This window comes from Gavialis gangeticus, unplaced genomic scaffold, assembly GCF_001723915.1.
Source record: "Gavialis gangeticus isolate Ggan-Ray unplaced genomic scaffold, GavGan_comp1, whole genome shotgun sequence".
In the NCBI taxonomy this organism is placed as follows: Eukaryota; Metazoa; Chordata; order Crocodylia; family Gavialidae; genus Gavialis; species Gavialis gangeticus.
In genome coordinates, this window is record NW_017729029.1 from 39,811,952 (window position 1) to 39,829,307 (window position 17,356).

General features: G+C 43.4%; 2 protein-coding genes across 5 annotated transcripts in view; one reads left to right on the forward strand and one right to left on the reverse strand.

Annotated features, from left to right (window-relative positions):
* Positions 1–5,948, forward strand: part of VAMP7 (vesicle associated membrane protein 7) — a 59,184-nt gene extending 53,236 nt beyond the window's left edge. For all 3 annotated transcript variants that reach the window (XM_019521439.1, XM_019521440.1, XM_019521438.1), the window contains exons 6-8: positions 334–401; positions 2,753–2,845; positions 3,561–5,948. In XM_019521439.1, the coding sequence (XP_019376984.1) occupies positions 334–401; positions 2,753–2,845; positions 3,561–3,629 (230 nt within the window). In that variant the 3' untranslated portion in view covers positions 3,630–5,948. The remainder of the gene's footprint in view (positions 1–333; positions 402–2,752; positions 2,846–3,560) is intronic.
* A 2,947-nt stretch (positions 5,949–8,895) lies between these two features.
* Positions 8,896–17,356, reverse strand: part of LOC109300681 (SLAIN motif-containing protein-like) — a 49,660-nt gene continuing 41,199 nt past the window's right edge. For both annotated transcript variants that reach the window (XM_019521441.1, XM_019521442.1), the window contains 5 exons: positions 13,882–14,022; positions 12,830–13,147; positions 12,450–12,587; positions 12,018–12,333; positions 8,896–10,125 (listed from right to left, as the gene is read on the reverse strand). In XM_019521441.1, the coding sequence (XP_019376986.1) occupies positions 10,059–10,125; positions 12,018–12,333; positions 12,450–12,587; positions 12,830–13,147; positions 13,882–14,022 (980 nt within the window). In that variant the 3' untranslated portion in view covers positions 8,896–10,058. The remainder of the gene's footprint in view (positions 10,126–12,017; positions 12,334–12,449; positions 12,588–12,829; positions 13,148–13,881; positions 14,023–17,356) is intronic.

Below are 17,356 nucleotides of genomic sequence, written 5' to 3' on the forward strand. Positions count from 1 at the left end.
CGTGCGGGCGGGGGGTGTGTGGTGGGGGGGGGGGCTATTTAAGGACTTGGTGCTAGCCTACTTTAGGAAGAACAAGTATAGTCGTCCCTTCCAAAATGGAGGGACAGACATTTGCATAGTGGAGCTCTATAACTTGTAGCTCCATTCTCCTTCCCTTGTGTAGTGTTTGATGGGTAGATTGTGGTACCACTCAGTTGTCTGACAAGTGCTCACTATAGCAATGGGAGGCCTCTTGACTTTGTAGTAGTAGCAAGAGACTTGGGGAGAGGGGGGCCATGAAAGCTGACTTACCCCTTGGATTCTTATTATTGGTGTATGTTTTTCCTTCTTCAGACTTAGTGGCCCAAAGGGGAGAGAAGCTGGAGCTGCTGATAGACAAAACAGAGAATCTTGTTGACTCAGTAAGTTTGAAGATATGTCTAAGGGGTGCTGGGGAAGCTTTTGGTAACTGGTCTTATGGTAAGATACTAGGGTGTCAATACATGTGCTCCCAGATGGCAGGGAGGGGGGTGCTTTAGTTAAAGCAACTCTTGAGAGCTGCTCCAATTAAAGCCCCCTCAGCACTGTGTATTGAGTGTCTCTGTGCATAAGAATGGCAGCACAGGTGCTTTAACTAAAGCTTATTTGACAAGTTTTAGTTAAAGCGCCCCACTACCATTTTGAAGCACAGAGATGCTGAATAAATGTGACGGGCTGCTGGAGAACACTAGTTAGCATGGTCCAGCAGACTTGATTTGAATCTGCTCTGCATGCTAATGAGCAGAGGTCCATCATGTATATAGGTGGCCCTAGTGATTAGGAGAATCTGGGTTTTTACATCATGCAGGGAATGTGTGGCCACAAAACCCAGGTGCTGGAGCTGTATATAAGCAGTGCAAAAGGGGTTTATGGGATCTAAGTTCTAGTCTTCAATGCATGATGAGCTGGTACAAGCCACGTGGCTGCCTTCTAGCACAACCTGATCTGATGGGCCTGATCTGTCCATTGTAGTTCAAGGTACCTTTGTACTCTACCCTTCACTGGGCATTGGTCTACATGTAGACTTGTATGCCCTGTCATTAAGCCCTTAGCACCTGTTCATTTGGGTTGTGACAGCTCAAAGGATCTTCCTCTTAAACTGCCTATGTGTCACAATTGTCCATGTAGGCCTTGGTGTTTCTTACCTTCCATTTCTTCCTAGTAGGCAAGGGTTGGGTCTGGTCTGTTTTTCCTTTCATGCTGTAGTTCCCAGTCGTCATAATCTATGCCCTTCATTATAGGGGCATAGTTCTGGGCCCTGACTGGCCTCAGATGTGAACTAAATGCCCAACTGTTCAGACTGTGGTAGCTGCACATCTTCACAGAAGCAGAACTTCACATTGTTAGGGGAAAGTACAGTAAGGTGATGGTGCCATATGTGAATGGCTCTTGATAGTGGGATTCTGTGAACTGTGGTGCTGGACATGTGTCTCAGTTCCTGTGAACTGAAATTGGATCAGATCTAGCCCTTTAAAAGTAAGGGAAATAAATGGCAGTATAGAAAATTCAAATACAGCCAGTAGAGGGTGCTGCTAAAGTTCTTTCTCTTCAGCTGATTTTTTTTCCTTCTCTCCAATTGGAAGATCTTGTATAAGGAACATGCAACAATTTTCTCTCTACAGAGATTCTCGGTTTAACCTGTTCCAAATACTTTATGCCTGTAAAACATCTAAGAATACCGTAAACTGAAGTTGATTTGGTATTTCAGTCTCTTGAGTCTGAGAGACCAGTTTGGGATGAGGTCCTTCTATCTCCATCTCTCTCTGAGAAATGAATGTGGGGGGGGGGGTGTTTCTCTATATTAAAAAAACAAACAAAAAACTTAGTGAGAATTGAGTAAGTGGACACCTTGGTGAAAGATAAGTATTGAAGAAGACTTTCAAATGCCAAATTCCCTTCCCTAGTCTGTTACACTCATGATGAAGCTGCTATGCAGTGGTGGGGCTATATGCACTGCCTCCTTTATACTAAGATATCAAGTCTGCAAACAGAACCAGGTAAATGTTGCACATAAGCTTGATGTGGCTTACCCCACTGCTTGCTTGTAGAGCAGGAGTATGGAAATACTAGCTAGCTGTGCAGAGGATGGTATAGACTACAAGCAAGGCTCACAGCCAAGCTGACAAACGTTGCTTTCAGAGATGCAAGCTCTGCCTTCCCTCTACATTTTTTTTTTTTCTGCACTAGTCTGCAAAAGTGGTCTGTACAAAGGTAAGACTTAAGACTGGACCCCTCTTCTCAGACAGTGTCTAGCTGCTACTAGACAAGAAGTTTGGAGGTCAGTCCTGAGCCTGGGTGGCCTGTTAGTCATGGTTAATTGCTGTAGCAAACAGTACACGAGGGTGGTGCAGCTAGACAAGATAGCAGTGCTTGACTGCTAGTCCAGTGACCAGAAACCCACTTATAGCTGATCTAGTGTGGGTGGACTTTGAGCCTTACTCTAGACTTCCTGACACGTTCTGATTTGGGGTTTCATAGCATGATGCCTCAACTGCTCTAGGACCATGTTCTTGTTAAAGACTGGTGGCAAAATCTTACTTCCATTGGATGAAATAATCCCCTGATCAAAAGTGAGGTAGGTACACAGCATGGCTTGCTGGCTGATGGGGGATTTTGGGGTGGGAATGAGTACTTCCAAATACCCTAGGACATTTATTAATCTATTAAATCTTAAGGGACTAGGCCTGATCAGTGAGGCTTAGGGACTGAGTAGTGTTGTCTTGCTCTCTTCTAGTCTGTCACATTCAAAACTACAAGCAGGAACCTTGCCAGAGCCATGTGTATGAAGAACCTCAAGCTCACCATCATCATCATAATAGTATCCATTGTAAGTGCAAAACATTGTAATGCCACCTCCTTTAAGGGAAGGTTTGGGTGTTAACACTTTCCCTTTGTGTTACTTCCTTCCTCCACCCTGCCTGTGCTTCCATCCTCCCCAAAGCAACAGTCTGCAGGGGGGAATCGCCTAGCCCCTATAGCTAGTAGACTCCTCTGGAGTCATCTGAGGCTGGGAACCTGCACTTTGCCGGTGTCCTCGTGTTGGGTGAGCACTAGAGGGATGGCAAAATCCTGCCCATAGAAATTTCCATCTGAGTCTTATATGAAGTTTAGGACCCACCACTAGGTGTGAGAGTATCTGAGGGCAGGCATAAACCATCTCCAGACAAGCCTATGCTCCTGTTAATGACTACTCCAAACAGGCTTCTGTCTTGTGTTTATCTACAAATTGTCCTGACTTGCCCACCTGTAATAATAAGCCTGGGTACTCAAACACCCTTCATCTGAGAGTATGAAGGCATAATTAAAGGTGCTGTATGTGTGAAGTACTTTGTTGATAGAGCCTCCAGTCACCTGGTGCCATAGGGATGTCACTTATCTCTGTGCTGCAGTTAAGTGGAGCAGAATTTAAATGACTCATTAAATGGAGTTGCTGGCAGAGAGAGTTTCAGTTTCTAAACTCTGGGTTTGACAGCTACTGTCCTTGTGCTATACCCTATGGGGTAGGATCCTCCTTCCACATGACCAGCGCTTTCTTTCCCCAGGTCATCATCTACATCATTGTGTCAGCTGCCTGCGGTGGGCTCACTTGGCCAAGCTGTGTGCAAAAGTAAATGGAAGCAGTTTGTGCTGATCAACCAAGGATGAGATCGCCAGGGTATATGAAGGAGCAACCCACAGAATAACTCTTAATCTTTCACTACTGACACCTCATTCTTTCATCCTTCCAGGACTTCAGACTTATTTTTTGCCTTATCACCCCAAGCAGCCCCCTTGGGTCACCTGGCCCTGAACAGCTTGAGCCTTGAGGGGGGTGGGGCATGTTTTAAAACTACTTGAAGGGATTTTTTTGGGATGGGTTCTGTTTTGTTTGTGTTCTTATGTCTTCTACAGAGCATCTTGGCAGGGTGGGCAGTGCTGCTGGCTCAGGAGGATACATGCATGCTCATCCATGTATACATGCAGCTTTGCACTTTAATGTGAGTGTCCTAAATGGAGAGTGGTAGTATTAGTGGCCTGCCTTCCCTCTCTGTGAGGAGGGCTGGAGAGAACCCAGTGCAAGTGGGTGAATGTTGGATGGGGGAGAGAGGGGTGAAAGGCTATTCTTTTGCTAATATGTGGGGACCCAGTTCTCCCTGCATACTTAATCCTTTGCAGTACTTCACTGAGAGCCTGCTCTCCTCCCCCCTGCCCCCTCCAGAGCCTGGTTGTTGGGGCTTTATCTAAGAGCCATGGATGCAAATCCTGGTTGACATCACAAATAGATTAGTGCAGGCTAGACCAAAATGAGGTTCTTTGGAAAAAGTCCCCCTTCCATACTGGAACTCCCCTTCCTTGAAGTCTCCTTGGAGATCTGTACAGTAGGCTGGGGAAGGGGATTAGGGATAAACTGGGCACATTTGAAATGGTTTTCCACCTGTTGTCTTGGCTCTTACTTCATGGTTAAGTTGATAAAGGAAATGGTTGTGGCTGGGTAAGGTTACAGTAATTTAACTGCTTTGTCATTTTGTGGGGTGTCTTTTTTTTTTTTTTAAGGTCTCTCTCCTATCCTGTTTTACTTTGATTATGGAGGAGGCTAAAACTTAGTGCAAATGTCTGTCACTTGATATGAAGTGGAATTGGGGCCAAACTGCTGCTCTGGATTCCAGGGAGGATGCATGTTGGTGGGGAAGTGCCCTGTGTTTGCACTTCCATCCCAATAGACTGCCAAATGTTTTGAAAACACTGAATACAGAAAAGGGACAGAATCATCAGTTTGCCTAAATCTCACTGCTTGAATCCCTCCTGTTAAGGGGGTTCTTGTCTTGTCTACACATGTATCCTAGATTCTAATGAATAGTGTGAAACAGCACCAAAGTTAACCAAAGGCCAGGGGTCCCTGACTAATGCTGCTGTAGGAAGCTCAGAGGGCCAAAAATAATCCCAGACTGGCTCTATCTAGCACCTAATTAAAGGTTTTTATAATCAATTATAAGTCCATTGTCTTGGACATCCTGATCATCATAGGACTGCCCTCTGCACAGTCCAGTTATGAAAAGTGAAGTGGTAGCTCATGTCCATGCTTGGTGGGGTGTGTCAGAGAAACATGTTCCATTTGCACTGTGAATGACTTGCCAATTTCTTTCAAGTGGCTCAAGATTTCTTTCTGAGAGTTTTTATGGTAGTTTATTTTTTTCTGTGGAGGAAGAAATAGAGCCAAAAGCAAATTTGCAAAAAAACAGGGTGGCTTAACACACATTGAACTCCATTGGCACCAGACTGTCCTGTTGTGCTAGCTTGCTTTTCCACTATAGAAATTCTGGTTCTTAAGAGTGAAGTTGCAGGGGTGGTGGGGAAGACTTTGCATCACAGAAGCACATATACTGAGGCTTGCACTCTCTCTGGCCTTGGGAAATATATGAGAGCCACATTGTATTAGGTCCCCATGGAAGCATGCACTAAAACCAAACTGCTGCTCCAGCATAAACTTGCTTTGCTGCCTACTGTACAGTGTGACTTGAAGGTTTCAAACTGGTACCCAACCCAGCCTGGATTAGACTTATGCCAGCTGAGATCTTTCAATTGCAATAAGAGATGGCATCTGACATGTTGGTGACCCCCTGTTCTTGTTCACTTCTGTCACTAGTTGGGCTAAGCAAGTTGGCCAATGCAGAACTAACTGGAAATCTGTGTCTGCAGTCCTAGTGACTTACCTGGGAAGACCTATGGTGAAGTATCCTTCTTCTCTTTAGCGCACCATGACCACCCACAAGTCTATGTGCAATTGTGCATGTTTTAGGGATAGTTTAGAACATTACTATATTGATTTCCTAGGAGTTGTTGTCTTTATGTACAAATACTTTTTAAAGAGATTAATTTCCTCTTGTTTTAAAGAATGCACTGAAGCATTATGTAAAACAAAATTAACCAGTTTAAATAAATTTTCCTGTAAAGAGAAGTTATTTCCTTGGCTCTTCTGCAGGGTGGCTTGGTATAAGCTTCCAGTGTTGTTTAATAAACAGGCTCCAGCTACATGGGTATGGGTACTAGACCTGGCTGGAGAGCCATTTTTTCTCTCATGAGTGTCTTTGTGCATCTTCTGGCTTCAGAAGACTATTAATGCTGCTTCAGACTTGCAGTCAGAAAATACTAATAAGCCCCCACAACAGAAGCCATGTTCTCAAGTCATTTTGGGGTATCTGGCTCTAACCAAAATAAAGGCTAAAGACTAACATCTAATAAAGAACATGTTTTGGATTCTCATCCTTATCTTAACTTTTTCCTACATGACCACTAAAGTGTTTTGTCATCACTTGGAGATCTTGGTAACTTGGACAGCGCTTTCTAAAAGCAACAATAGGCAAGGTTCTATATGCATTGACCCTCCAGGAAAACATAGCATCTCTTCTTCCTCCCAAGGGGAAGAGAAAACTAGTGCCAAGTCAAATGTTGCATTATTGCATCTTCATCTCTCTCTCTCTTAATGTGGATCACTGTCTTTGTACAGCACTGTACTGCAGTGGAGACCCAGCTAGATCTTCCTAGTTGTTACTATTAAATCAGGCCATTACTGTCTAATACAATTTGTTGCTTCTCAACCCAAAATGAGGATTTGCATGAAGTGTCACCATGTCATTCAATTTTAATTGTCTATAGCAGAGGGAGATTCTTCAGTCTTTCAAAACTGCGTTGAGAGTCTCAAATGTCCTTCCAAGTAGGACTCCTTTCCCTCTTGGAAGTGAGAATATTACTTCCATTTGAAGGTTTAAAATTACTAGAGCAAAACAAGTTATCAGACTGGTATACAGTAAGTTAGCATAACTCTCCTGTTTAGCATCTTTTTTAATTAAGTCCTTTGAAAACATAACCTAAAAAATAGATGCAAATGAAGCTACAGGATGTATAAGATGCTCAGGCCTAGTGCATGAGCCAGAAAAGTCAGCTTGTAAATGAAGTAAAGTTTTTGACTATTAGATACTAATGCTAACTCTGGCCTAAGTTCACTTATTTATTTGTTTATCATCTAGTGATTTAGGGCTTTGACTTGCTATGAAGTACACGAATGCCAGAGTTGGTAGTTTATTGTAATAAATTGATAATCTTGAAAACAGGAATCAGAAACCACTAAGAATAGTTTTAACTACTTAACATCAACTACACTACTTATGTTTTTAACTCTAATGATGTGCATTTAGAATAGAAGTAGATCATATTAAACTTATCTGTCACTCTCCTCATCTAAGTGGAATGTTCCTCTTTGAATAGAGAACTGAAACAATTGAAACTTGATCTCAGGCCCTATTAGAAATAACTATACTACACTGTACACATTTTAGTGCAACTTAACTTTACCCAAGAAAGCCCTGAAGACTCAATCTGTTGAAGGAAAAGTACTTTTACAGATACTAAACTTCCTTTAGGACAGACTAAAATTTCAAGATACTTCCTCTTCTATACCTTCACCTAACTCTTCAGGGTACTTTTCTGCATGGCAGAACATTATGGGGATGTCCTTTCTCCCCCTAACACATCACTTCTCCATGAGAAAATCAATGGAGCAGGTCCTCAAGTAGCTCAGTGAAGCATCTAGAAGAGAGCAAGGCTACTAGGAACAAGCAGCATGGATTTACCAAGAGCAAACTATGCCTTGCAAACCTGATTTTCTTCTAAAGAGACCACCTTTTGTGAACTGGGGAAAAACAGTGAATGTAATACACTTTCTGCTCTTTTCAGCACCGGTGAGGCCTTACCTGGAATACCATGTCCAGTTTTGGGTTCTACACATCAAGAAGGCTGTGGACAGTTTCTAAGGAGTCCCATGCAAAACAACAAAAATGAGGGACCTGCAAAATGAGACTTATGCAGAAAGGCTGAAAGAACCAGGGTTACTTCCTCTGGAAAAAAGAGGATTTGGTGGGGAGGGTGTTTAATAAGTCTTCAAATACCAAATGGCTGTAGGGGATAGTATTAAGAGCAATGGTCTCAAGCTACAGCAGAAGAAACTGAGGTTGGAGATTAGGAAGAATATTCTATGCGGGTGGCCAGCTTGGAACAAGCTACTCAGAGAATTGGACTTTCCATCCTTGGAAGTTTAAGAGAAAGGTTAGACAGTTGGCAGGGATAGGCTAGTCAAGGACAAGCCTGCCTGGAGCCAGGGGGCTGGACTAAATGACTTCATGTGGTCCCTTCCAGCCCTACCTTCCTATGATCCTAAAGATGTTCCAAAGGAGAAGTGGGTTTAACAAGAAGATAACAGCTATTGGAGGAAGATTTCAGAAAAAAATATAACTAGGGGGGCAGGAAGAAATCAGACCAAAAAAGTGGTCTCCTGCAGAAGAAAGTTACATTTTCCAGAACAGAAGCTGCTCTGGGAGCCTGCTGGCCCAGGTCCCTAGCAATTAATGCTGCCTATCACTCAAAACTAAGCAAGGACAAAACTAGCTTTAAAATCTAGTTACTAGATACAAATTAGCTAAAATAGTGCAACTCTTCCAGCTTCACTCTTACTGAAACAAGACAAACCTGCAACAGATAAAGTAAGGGTCACATAGGGAGCAAACATACAAAGTTGATGAGCAAGGCCTTGTATTCTCCCTCAGTATGGACAACTGGACCCTAAAACAGGGATGTGTGTAATTCCTGCCTCTTTTCAGTGGCTGCAAATGAGTCTGAAGGAAAGAAGGTTATTAAGTTAAACAGCTAAACAATGTAGTACAAGCTGACCCCATCAGCAGTAGTCTTTAGACTCTAACTTTTCAGAAAACTTTTTTGTGTCTCAGTTAACATTTGGTAAACAGACAAGTGGAGAGTTTAATGCATATTACTGGGGCAGAGGGGAGATACAGATCACACTTCTAGCTTCTAGAGATGTTACCGTAAACAAAAAAACAAGACTTCTTGTTTGCTATTAAGGCAGATCTACTTTTCAGCACCTTAACATTTTATTAAGCTACACTATCAAATCACATTAATGGCAGGGAAAACATTGCTGAGCTCAAATCAGTGCATATTTTATGGACTCCATTTGAATCAACAGCCTCTTGCTGAAGATGGGGGACGATTTTACCAATTCCTTCATATGAAAAAGGCAATTAGAAAAAGTTTCATACAAAACCCAATGAAGGGTAATTGTTACCAACAGGAAATGGGGCAAAGTGTATATTATGAAGAGAAACACTTAAAGTAAAATTAGTCTCTCTAACATACAGTGGGTGCCAAAGACAGGACATTACCATCTGCAAGAAGTTAAGCTTGCTGGTATTTTCTCAACTTAGATAACTTAGCAATGTGATAACTATCAGTTTAAGTAGCACCCACTGTATTATGATGGCCTGTTCAGAAACCCACACAAATATTGTGTATTACTCCTTCATTTGTGAACTGATACTACTGTGATGCACACACTTTGATACAAACATGTCTGAAGTGTACTACTGATAGTTATAAAAGCTGCCTTTGACTTCTAGAGAAACATTAATAAAAAGTAGCAGAAGAAATACATTTTATACAGGAATAAGTATAAAAAAAATTCTGAGCTTCAGATCAACTAGATTAGATGACACCAGGTGCATTAAAAAAACCCCAAAACCTTCTAACACCTATACAGCTATTTCTATACTCTCCACCCCCTGCTAAGAGCAACAAACAATAGGTTGAAGCTTCTTGCTGGCACAAACACAACAACTTGTGGCCTTTTAAGCAAGTTTCCATGTGAACATGTCATAGTGGATCGCAGTCAATGTCACTTCCAACAATAGGCTGTAGGTAGAAATCTATATTAAAGATGCAAAGGCTACTCAAGCTTCTGCAGTTTTTCAGAGTTCAGGGATACAGTACACAAAAATTGTCCATTTCTATCATTAAGAGGCCAAGCTCTTGACAAATTAAATGAAGTCAAGAACAAAGTCTGCATTCTAGAGATGAAGGGAGGGGGCTGGGGAATGTATAAGTCAGTCCCATGCAATGGATCTGGAAAGAAGCATATTTTAGAGTATTCTTATGCCCAGCCAGCTGGGGTTCTTCAACACAGATGTTTGGCAGTGCATCAGCATCTTTGGGTTGCTTCAGTAACATCCATCCTTCCAAGAATCATCAGCAGTTGTCTGACTGGTTTTTGCCGACTGAGGAACTCTGTTTAAAACAAAAAACAAAAGCCATCTAGTCACATGTAGTGACGCACTGAGCTCCAACTTAAGTGTTCATTACACCATTAGCAGAGGAACATATTAGTGATCAAAGCCTTAACTCAGATGCCATACTTTTGTACTTTCTGGCTTGCCACACAGGCATGCCTCATTCAGTGTCCTAGTTGCATGTGGCACACACCCATGCATACTATTAAAGCTAGTCCTGCATTTTACGGCAGGCTGAATAAAAACCCTACACACGGTATCTCATTTCTGTGGCAAGCTGGCACAAGAAACTGGAAAATGCAGCAGTCCTGGGTAATGTGTTGAAAAAAAAAGCAAATTTAAGCAAACCCTTTAAAAAATAAGCACCTAATATCACTAAATGTGAGAGAAATGATTGGTAAAATATATTTGCAGCATTTTCTGCACAAGTAACTTCACTATAACAGTGAAGTCCACTGAAGATGTGCTGTGTTTTTTATTTTAAACAATGACAAAAAGAAATCTAGAGGGCCCAGAGGATCTTGGGGAATTTCAGAATAGGTGAAAACTTAAAAAAACCCTCATTCTTAAGGCCTGGGGCTTTTACAAAGAAACACTCAGCACTTGCTTTAATGGAAGCCAGATGTAGGTCAAACACAAATGAAATTTAAAGATAATCATGCTTCTTTCTGTGTTGTCTGTGTTTAAGAATTTTTTTTAATAAACTCTCTCATTGGACAAACAGTATAACTGGAAGAGATGTTGACAACTTATTCAAAAACAATCCAACCTAGTTCTGGGACATAAGATACAGACTTTAGATAGTTCTGAGACCAGTAAAAATCAGAGCATATATATAAGCCCTGACTGAAGCACAAATTTTTAAAGATATATAATATTCCAGGTGCAATTTGTGTGCCATTCATCTTCTTTATTCTGCTTCAGTTCCATTAGACATGGGGTTGTCAACCAGGGGCACACATACACCTGGGAGTACTTGGACTGGTCCTAGGCAGTATGTGAGGACGGAGCACCGCCACCTCCCAGGAGCAGGGCAGGGAAGCTTGCGCATCAGCCGGGTGAGCTACCCCACCCTGCAGAGGGGCACCGCTGCCTTCACCTCAGCCAAGTGAGTGTCCCTGCCCACTAGCACACTGTCCCTGCCTCCCTGTTCCATGTCTGTTCGCATGCTACTCTCCCCCCACCCCGTGACTGGCCGCTGGGGGTACTTAAATTCAAAAAGGTTGAAAACCCCTGCATTAGACAAAAGAGCAAATGCTTGAGAAAGCCTACCAAATGAGTTGTTCAGAGCTTAGGGCCAAGATTTCTCAATTCCTTAACTTTATGTAGTCACTTAAAATAGCCTAGAGAGGGAATATTACCCTCTCTGGGTAATATTACCAAATATTATCAAATCAAAATGGTAATATTTTATCTGCCATGCGCCTCTGGAAACTGCTACAACAGACACAGGACAATGAAAAACAAGCCATGGAAAGCCTGTTGAAGATTATCTCAAGTAGTTGATGGAACAGGAAACGTTACAAGATTTCCAGTACTTGTTTTGAGAGGCAATTCAGGCAGAGGCAAGCACTTAAAAAAGTATCATATATTTATAAATCAGGCCCAAAATGTAACCTGAATGTTTCATTAAGCCAGCCAAAATGTCTACAGAAAGCAATTTTAAAGCTAAGGATTACTTTATAGCTTACTGCTGGGGCAAAAACATGCTAGAAAGTCCCCATCTGCAAACTATTTGATTTGGAAGTCACATCCCAGTAGATGGAACATACTACAAATAAGAGATCCCTTTTACTTTATAATTTGAAATGTACTTTATAAGCCAAATTTTGAGACATAGTTAAGGTGCACTTCATTTTCTTAAGTTTGTTTCAGTCATGAAGACCTTACCTCTTGGATGGGGGTGTCAGCTTGCTCTTAGGAGCAGAAGTTCCTCCTACAGATGTCCGTACTTTGATGGGCGAGTTTTTGGCTATCGTGACCATATTACTTCTGGTAGCAGAAGAACTGCTATTGGAAGACCCTGGACTATAAGTAGAAGACTGTGGCTTTCGAACTCCAACAGGATTTGTGTAGCTGGAGGCTTTCACTGGCTGTCTTGGTGTTAACAGAGAATTTGTGCATGACCCTCCTTTCACTGGTTGTCGTACCGTTAAGGAAGACTGACCAGCACTAGAGGAATACCTGAGCTTACTGGGATTCAAACCTAAAAGTGGAATGAAAGGAAACAAGTTGGTAATGCTTTCTCTCCCACATCCTCATAGGCCCCTCTCCCTTACACGCACGCACACTACAAAGTGGTAAAAACTAAAGTGAACTGACTTGTTGATGGTTGCTGCATTCTGGAAAGTCGGCTGCTGGGTACCTGTAGATCTGATTCCAAACTCCGGCTACTCCTTACAGACTCTAGAGTGCGAAGGCTTGTCCTAGCCAAGTTAGGCATACTGTGACGCATCTCCTCTGGAGTTTGAACAAACCATAAATAAAGCATAATAATATTAGCAGACCAAATTACTTCTATGGTATAATCTATTCCATGGTATAATCCATGGAAAATGCATATTGTTAGTTTTAATTCAAATTGATAAGAAAATACAAAGTAACCATGAAAGTGATTGCTATTTAATAACAGTCATTTTTTGACCAATCCACATGTCCATATTTTTTAATATGCAATACTGTACAGTTCATAGCTAGCCTACCTTCATTATTTGTGTACTTCAGTCGATCTTGCATGGTGCTTTGCACAGATCTCCTTGGGGGTCGAATACGAGAGGTAGTTGCCCTGTTGTAATCTGCTCCTGAAGAAGGGGACTGACATCGGGGGGAGCTGAGAGGAGAAGGTGAGTACCTGTGAGCACTACGATAGGACAGGGAACAATCATAATCATCCTCATCCTCCAGACTGTATGCGTCAAACTCCTGGTCGCTGTAGGTACCTCTCCTGAGAGAGTGAAGGGAGGCACTGGAACTACGACGAGACACTGAAGCAGAGCTAGAAGCACAATCCTGGCGGAGACCTGGGAATATGAAATGCCACGGACCAAATTACTTTTAACTTCATACAGACTACTTCCCCTGACATGGCACAGCAGAAGTTAACTATTACCTCTCTGATCATTTTGTAAATTGGCTTTGGGACTGGATTCAAGAAAACAGAACAATCTTCATGATAACATCACGTGGTATATTACTTTAAGGGAAAATTTACACAGATACACGTGGTATGCGGGGAATATTCATGATTATTGTTCCAAAAACTTCAGGAGCCATCTACAAGATTAGCGGTACACAATTACAGATTATGAAGGTTTAAGCAGTTCATTTAAAATGTCCCAGAATGCATTACATATATGTGTATCCCTGGGGGTACTTCAAAAGTTCCCAAGGGCTATGCGGGGGTAGGAGGGACCAGAGTGCCACCACCCCATGCTGCTGCCTCACAGGAGCAGGGCCGGGGTGGGGTAGGGTGAAAGCAGCGTTGCATGGATGCTGCACTGCCACCACTCGCCACACCCCCGCTCTGCATCCAGCCGCTTACAAACCCCCCCTGCCACCATGCTCTGCATCTGGCTGCTCACAACCCCCATCCCACCCCCTCCTGCCTGCACTCAGCCGGCATCAGTCTATTGCCAGGTTTAGATGGAAATCTTAGAGCCATAGACTTTACCCCTCTATGAGCGCAGTTGCAAACCATCTATATTTCCTCAAAATTCCAAAACTGTAAGATGAAAAGGAAATTGCTGTCACATACTTTCTTCCTGTAGGCGTGCCATAACCTGGACATCAGTCAAGTCCTGCAGTTTGTAGCCCATAGAGATAGAGTCATCAGATGTACTAAGCTCACTGTCCACAGAGGACTGAGAACTCAGTGCAGAATGCATGCTCAAGTAACCTGTGGGGAAGAGGGGTGGAGAGGGAGGAAAAAGAAAAAATAGTGAGCAGCAAAAAGTGATTTAGAAACATGCAGAAACTCATTTTTATTTGAGGGCAAAGCAATTAAGGTCATTGTTGGAGGTAGCTCAGTTTATTTGCTAAGGAAAAGACCAAAAAATCCAAAAGTTAGTTACACCTACAAAGGATTGTTCTTCACATCTTGACTACTAAATAGACTGACTGATATGTTGGAGCATGGATTCCTGTCCAGAGGAAAGCAACTGAGGCTACCAGAACCTCAGTCTGATTTCAGTGCTTAATATTTCCACACTTTGAGAAAGATATGTCTGCTAATCCAGAAGCTGATTTTGAAGTCACAGGAGATGTTTGCTGTGGTGTTTACACAGGTCATATGCTAATGCCTCACACCCTCTTGAACCCATAAAATTACTATCTAGATTAAGACTTTACTATTATGAGTAGAGTTCTACTGAGATACATCAGTCACATAGTAACACTCTTATGCAACAGAAGGTTTTATAATAGTTACTTGTTACCTCATGATCCTTCTCCCTCACACCACCTGTTGTTTCATCTACTTGCTGCATCTTGTAATAAACCAAGACTACATTTCTCAGGGAATAGAATGGCCTTGGATTTAAACAGACATAACTGTACTGATATCAAAGAATACTGATACAAGCTGTTATGATGCAACTGGTAATCATGATTATGTGACACCACAAATGTAGCAAAAACACTTCACTTTTAATCCTGCTTCATATAGGATTAAGGCTAGGGTGATTTAAAATCAATTGTATTGCTACAAGATCACGCAAACTTAACAGATCAGTGGAGGCCATTATTTTTGGCAGGTGTACCACAAATTAGCCTACACCAATGCTCAACCTCCTGCCTGCAGGCCAAATCTGGCCTGCAGAGCCATCACATCCAGCCCAAGGGAATCCCCACAAGTTGGAAAAATTGGCAGCTGGCAAGCAGCAGAAGTTCCATGCAGCGGAGTCCAGCCCTGCCCAGGCCATGGCTATGCAGAGGGATCCGGATGGTCCCACCCCTGCTACACCTGGATCAGGCCAGGCTGCTCCTCACCCCCTCGGGTGTCCAGATAGGAGCCGTTCCACTCCAACCCCCACTCCCATGCACCCAGATCAGGACCACTTTGTTCATCTTCCTCTTCCTGCTTTCCCACACACATCCAACCCATTTGTCCGGATCGTGGCTGCTCCACCCTTTCCTATCCTGCCCCCTGCATGCCAGATCAGGGCTGCTCCATCCCCCCCTGCCCAAGTCCCTAACCCCCTCACATCCAGATCAGGGACCAAGTCGCTCCCTGCCTGTCCAGCACATGGACTAGGGTCAGCCAGTGCACCTGCCTGCGGCCAGATAGAGCCCAGCCAGGATGGATACAGCCCACAGCCAAGACTTGGCATTGCCCATCTGGCCCACAGGGCAAAAAGGTTGGACACCATTGACCTATACCTTTCCTGAATGCTACTCCAATGCCCTTCCCCTACTCAACCTGCTGCTCTTTCTGCTCCCTGCCCAATCTGCTGCTCTGCTGTCTGTCACACTTGTGGCACACATGCAATAGCTGCTGCATGCTCCCAACCAGCTGCTCCCTCTCCCCTTTTAAAGCAACTAAAACACACATTTGTCCACACCCTAAGGTACTGGTTTGTATAACAGTGTTCCTCAACCCGTGGGTCACAATCCAAAAGTGGGTTGCAAAAATATATGAAAGGGTTGCAAACAAACTTTAAGAACTGGATCAACAAACTTTAAAAATGGATTCTCCTTTAAAGGAGAAAAACACTTTGCAGGCTGGCAGAGTTCTGGGCTGCAAGGACCAGGAAAGCAGCCAGGCAGCATGGACAGCTGCTACGGGGGTGGGGGCATAGACGATATGTCAGGGGGTGCAGAGGCACAGGCAACACTGCCTGCCACCCCACCTCCTCTCCAGAGTACAGCCGTGGCCTCAGCCAAGCGACAGCAGCTGTGCCACAGAGGCAGGGGTATTGCTCTGCCCAGTGCACCACCAGCTGGCAGGAGGAGAAGGTGAAGGTAGCATAGCCCCCACTCTTCCCCCTATCCATTATTCCTTGTGCTGCTGGAGGCATGGCTGGTGTAGGGTTTCTGGCGGCAGTGGCAGAAATGAGTCTTGCCACCCTACTGGAGTCTCGGGGCAGTGGGTTGGGAGTGAGGGGCACCAGCAGGGCCAGAGGACTGTTTTCTACTTAAACTATTCACTGGTTCAGGACTGGCCATTGATGTTTATAAATAGGTCCTGGTACAAAAAAGGTTGAGAACCACTGGTATAACATGTTGGGATAATACAATGAGATCCTTACTGGGACCACTGGACCCTACTCTAATACAAATAATAACATTCAAAGAGGGTACACCTCCTATTAAGATGTTAAATTTCTATTACATGCACAGGCATAAGTAAAAGGGAAATAACGTATCATTTTCTTTTAGTATAAGTTCCTAGTAACTGACACGTAATATTAGTTAACATTGTTTGACGACTGAAGTCAGTCTCTCAGGATTTTCCACAGTAAATGAGATACACCACGTTAGACTAGTGGAATATGAAAACTGGGCAAGTCCAGTAGCAAATGCTTGCTACTGGAAGGTTTTTTTTGATAAACTGATTATACCAATGATAAACTGATTATACCAATTATACCAATAAACTGATTATACTTGTCCTTGCATCTCAGATGGGTGGCAGTCAACCCAACACACAAATGTTCATACCTCAGCCCACTCTTCTCTGCATTTTCTCCTCTTGGTTGGCAAATGAGTTATAACACTAATAGGGACCTGAGCAGATCAAAGAATCATAGCAGTAGGATCAGAAGGGACCTTGTAGATCTTCAAGTCCGACCCCCAGCCTGGGCAGGAGAAAAACTGGACTCAAATGAGTCCAGCCAGGTAGGCATCAAGCCTCTTCTTAAAGACCCCCCAGGGTAGGAGCCAGCACCACTTCCCTTGGAAGTTGGTTCCAGACCCTAGCCGCCCTGACTGTGAAGTAGTTCTTGCGGATGTCTAATCTAAACCTACTCTGCAATAACTTGTGTCTATTATTCCTTGTTATGCCAGGGGGCGCTAGGGGAAACAGTGTCTCTCCCAAACCCTTCTGGTCCCCCCTAGTGAGTTTATAGACGGTCACCAGGTCCCCCCTCAGCCTTCTCTTGTGAAGGCTGAACAGGTTCAGGTCCCGCAGTCTTTCATTGTAGGGTCTGCCCTGTTGTCCCTGGATCACGTGGGTGGCCCTCCTCTGGACCCTCTCCATGTTGTCCACATCCCTCCTGAAATGGGGCGCACAG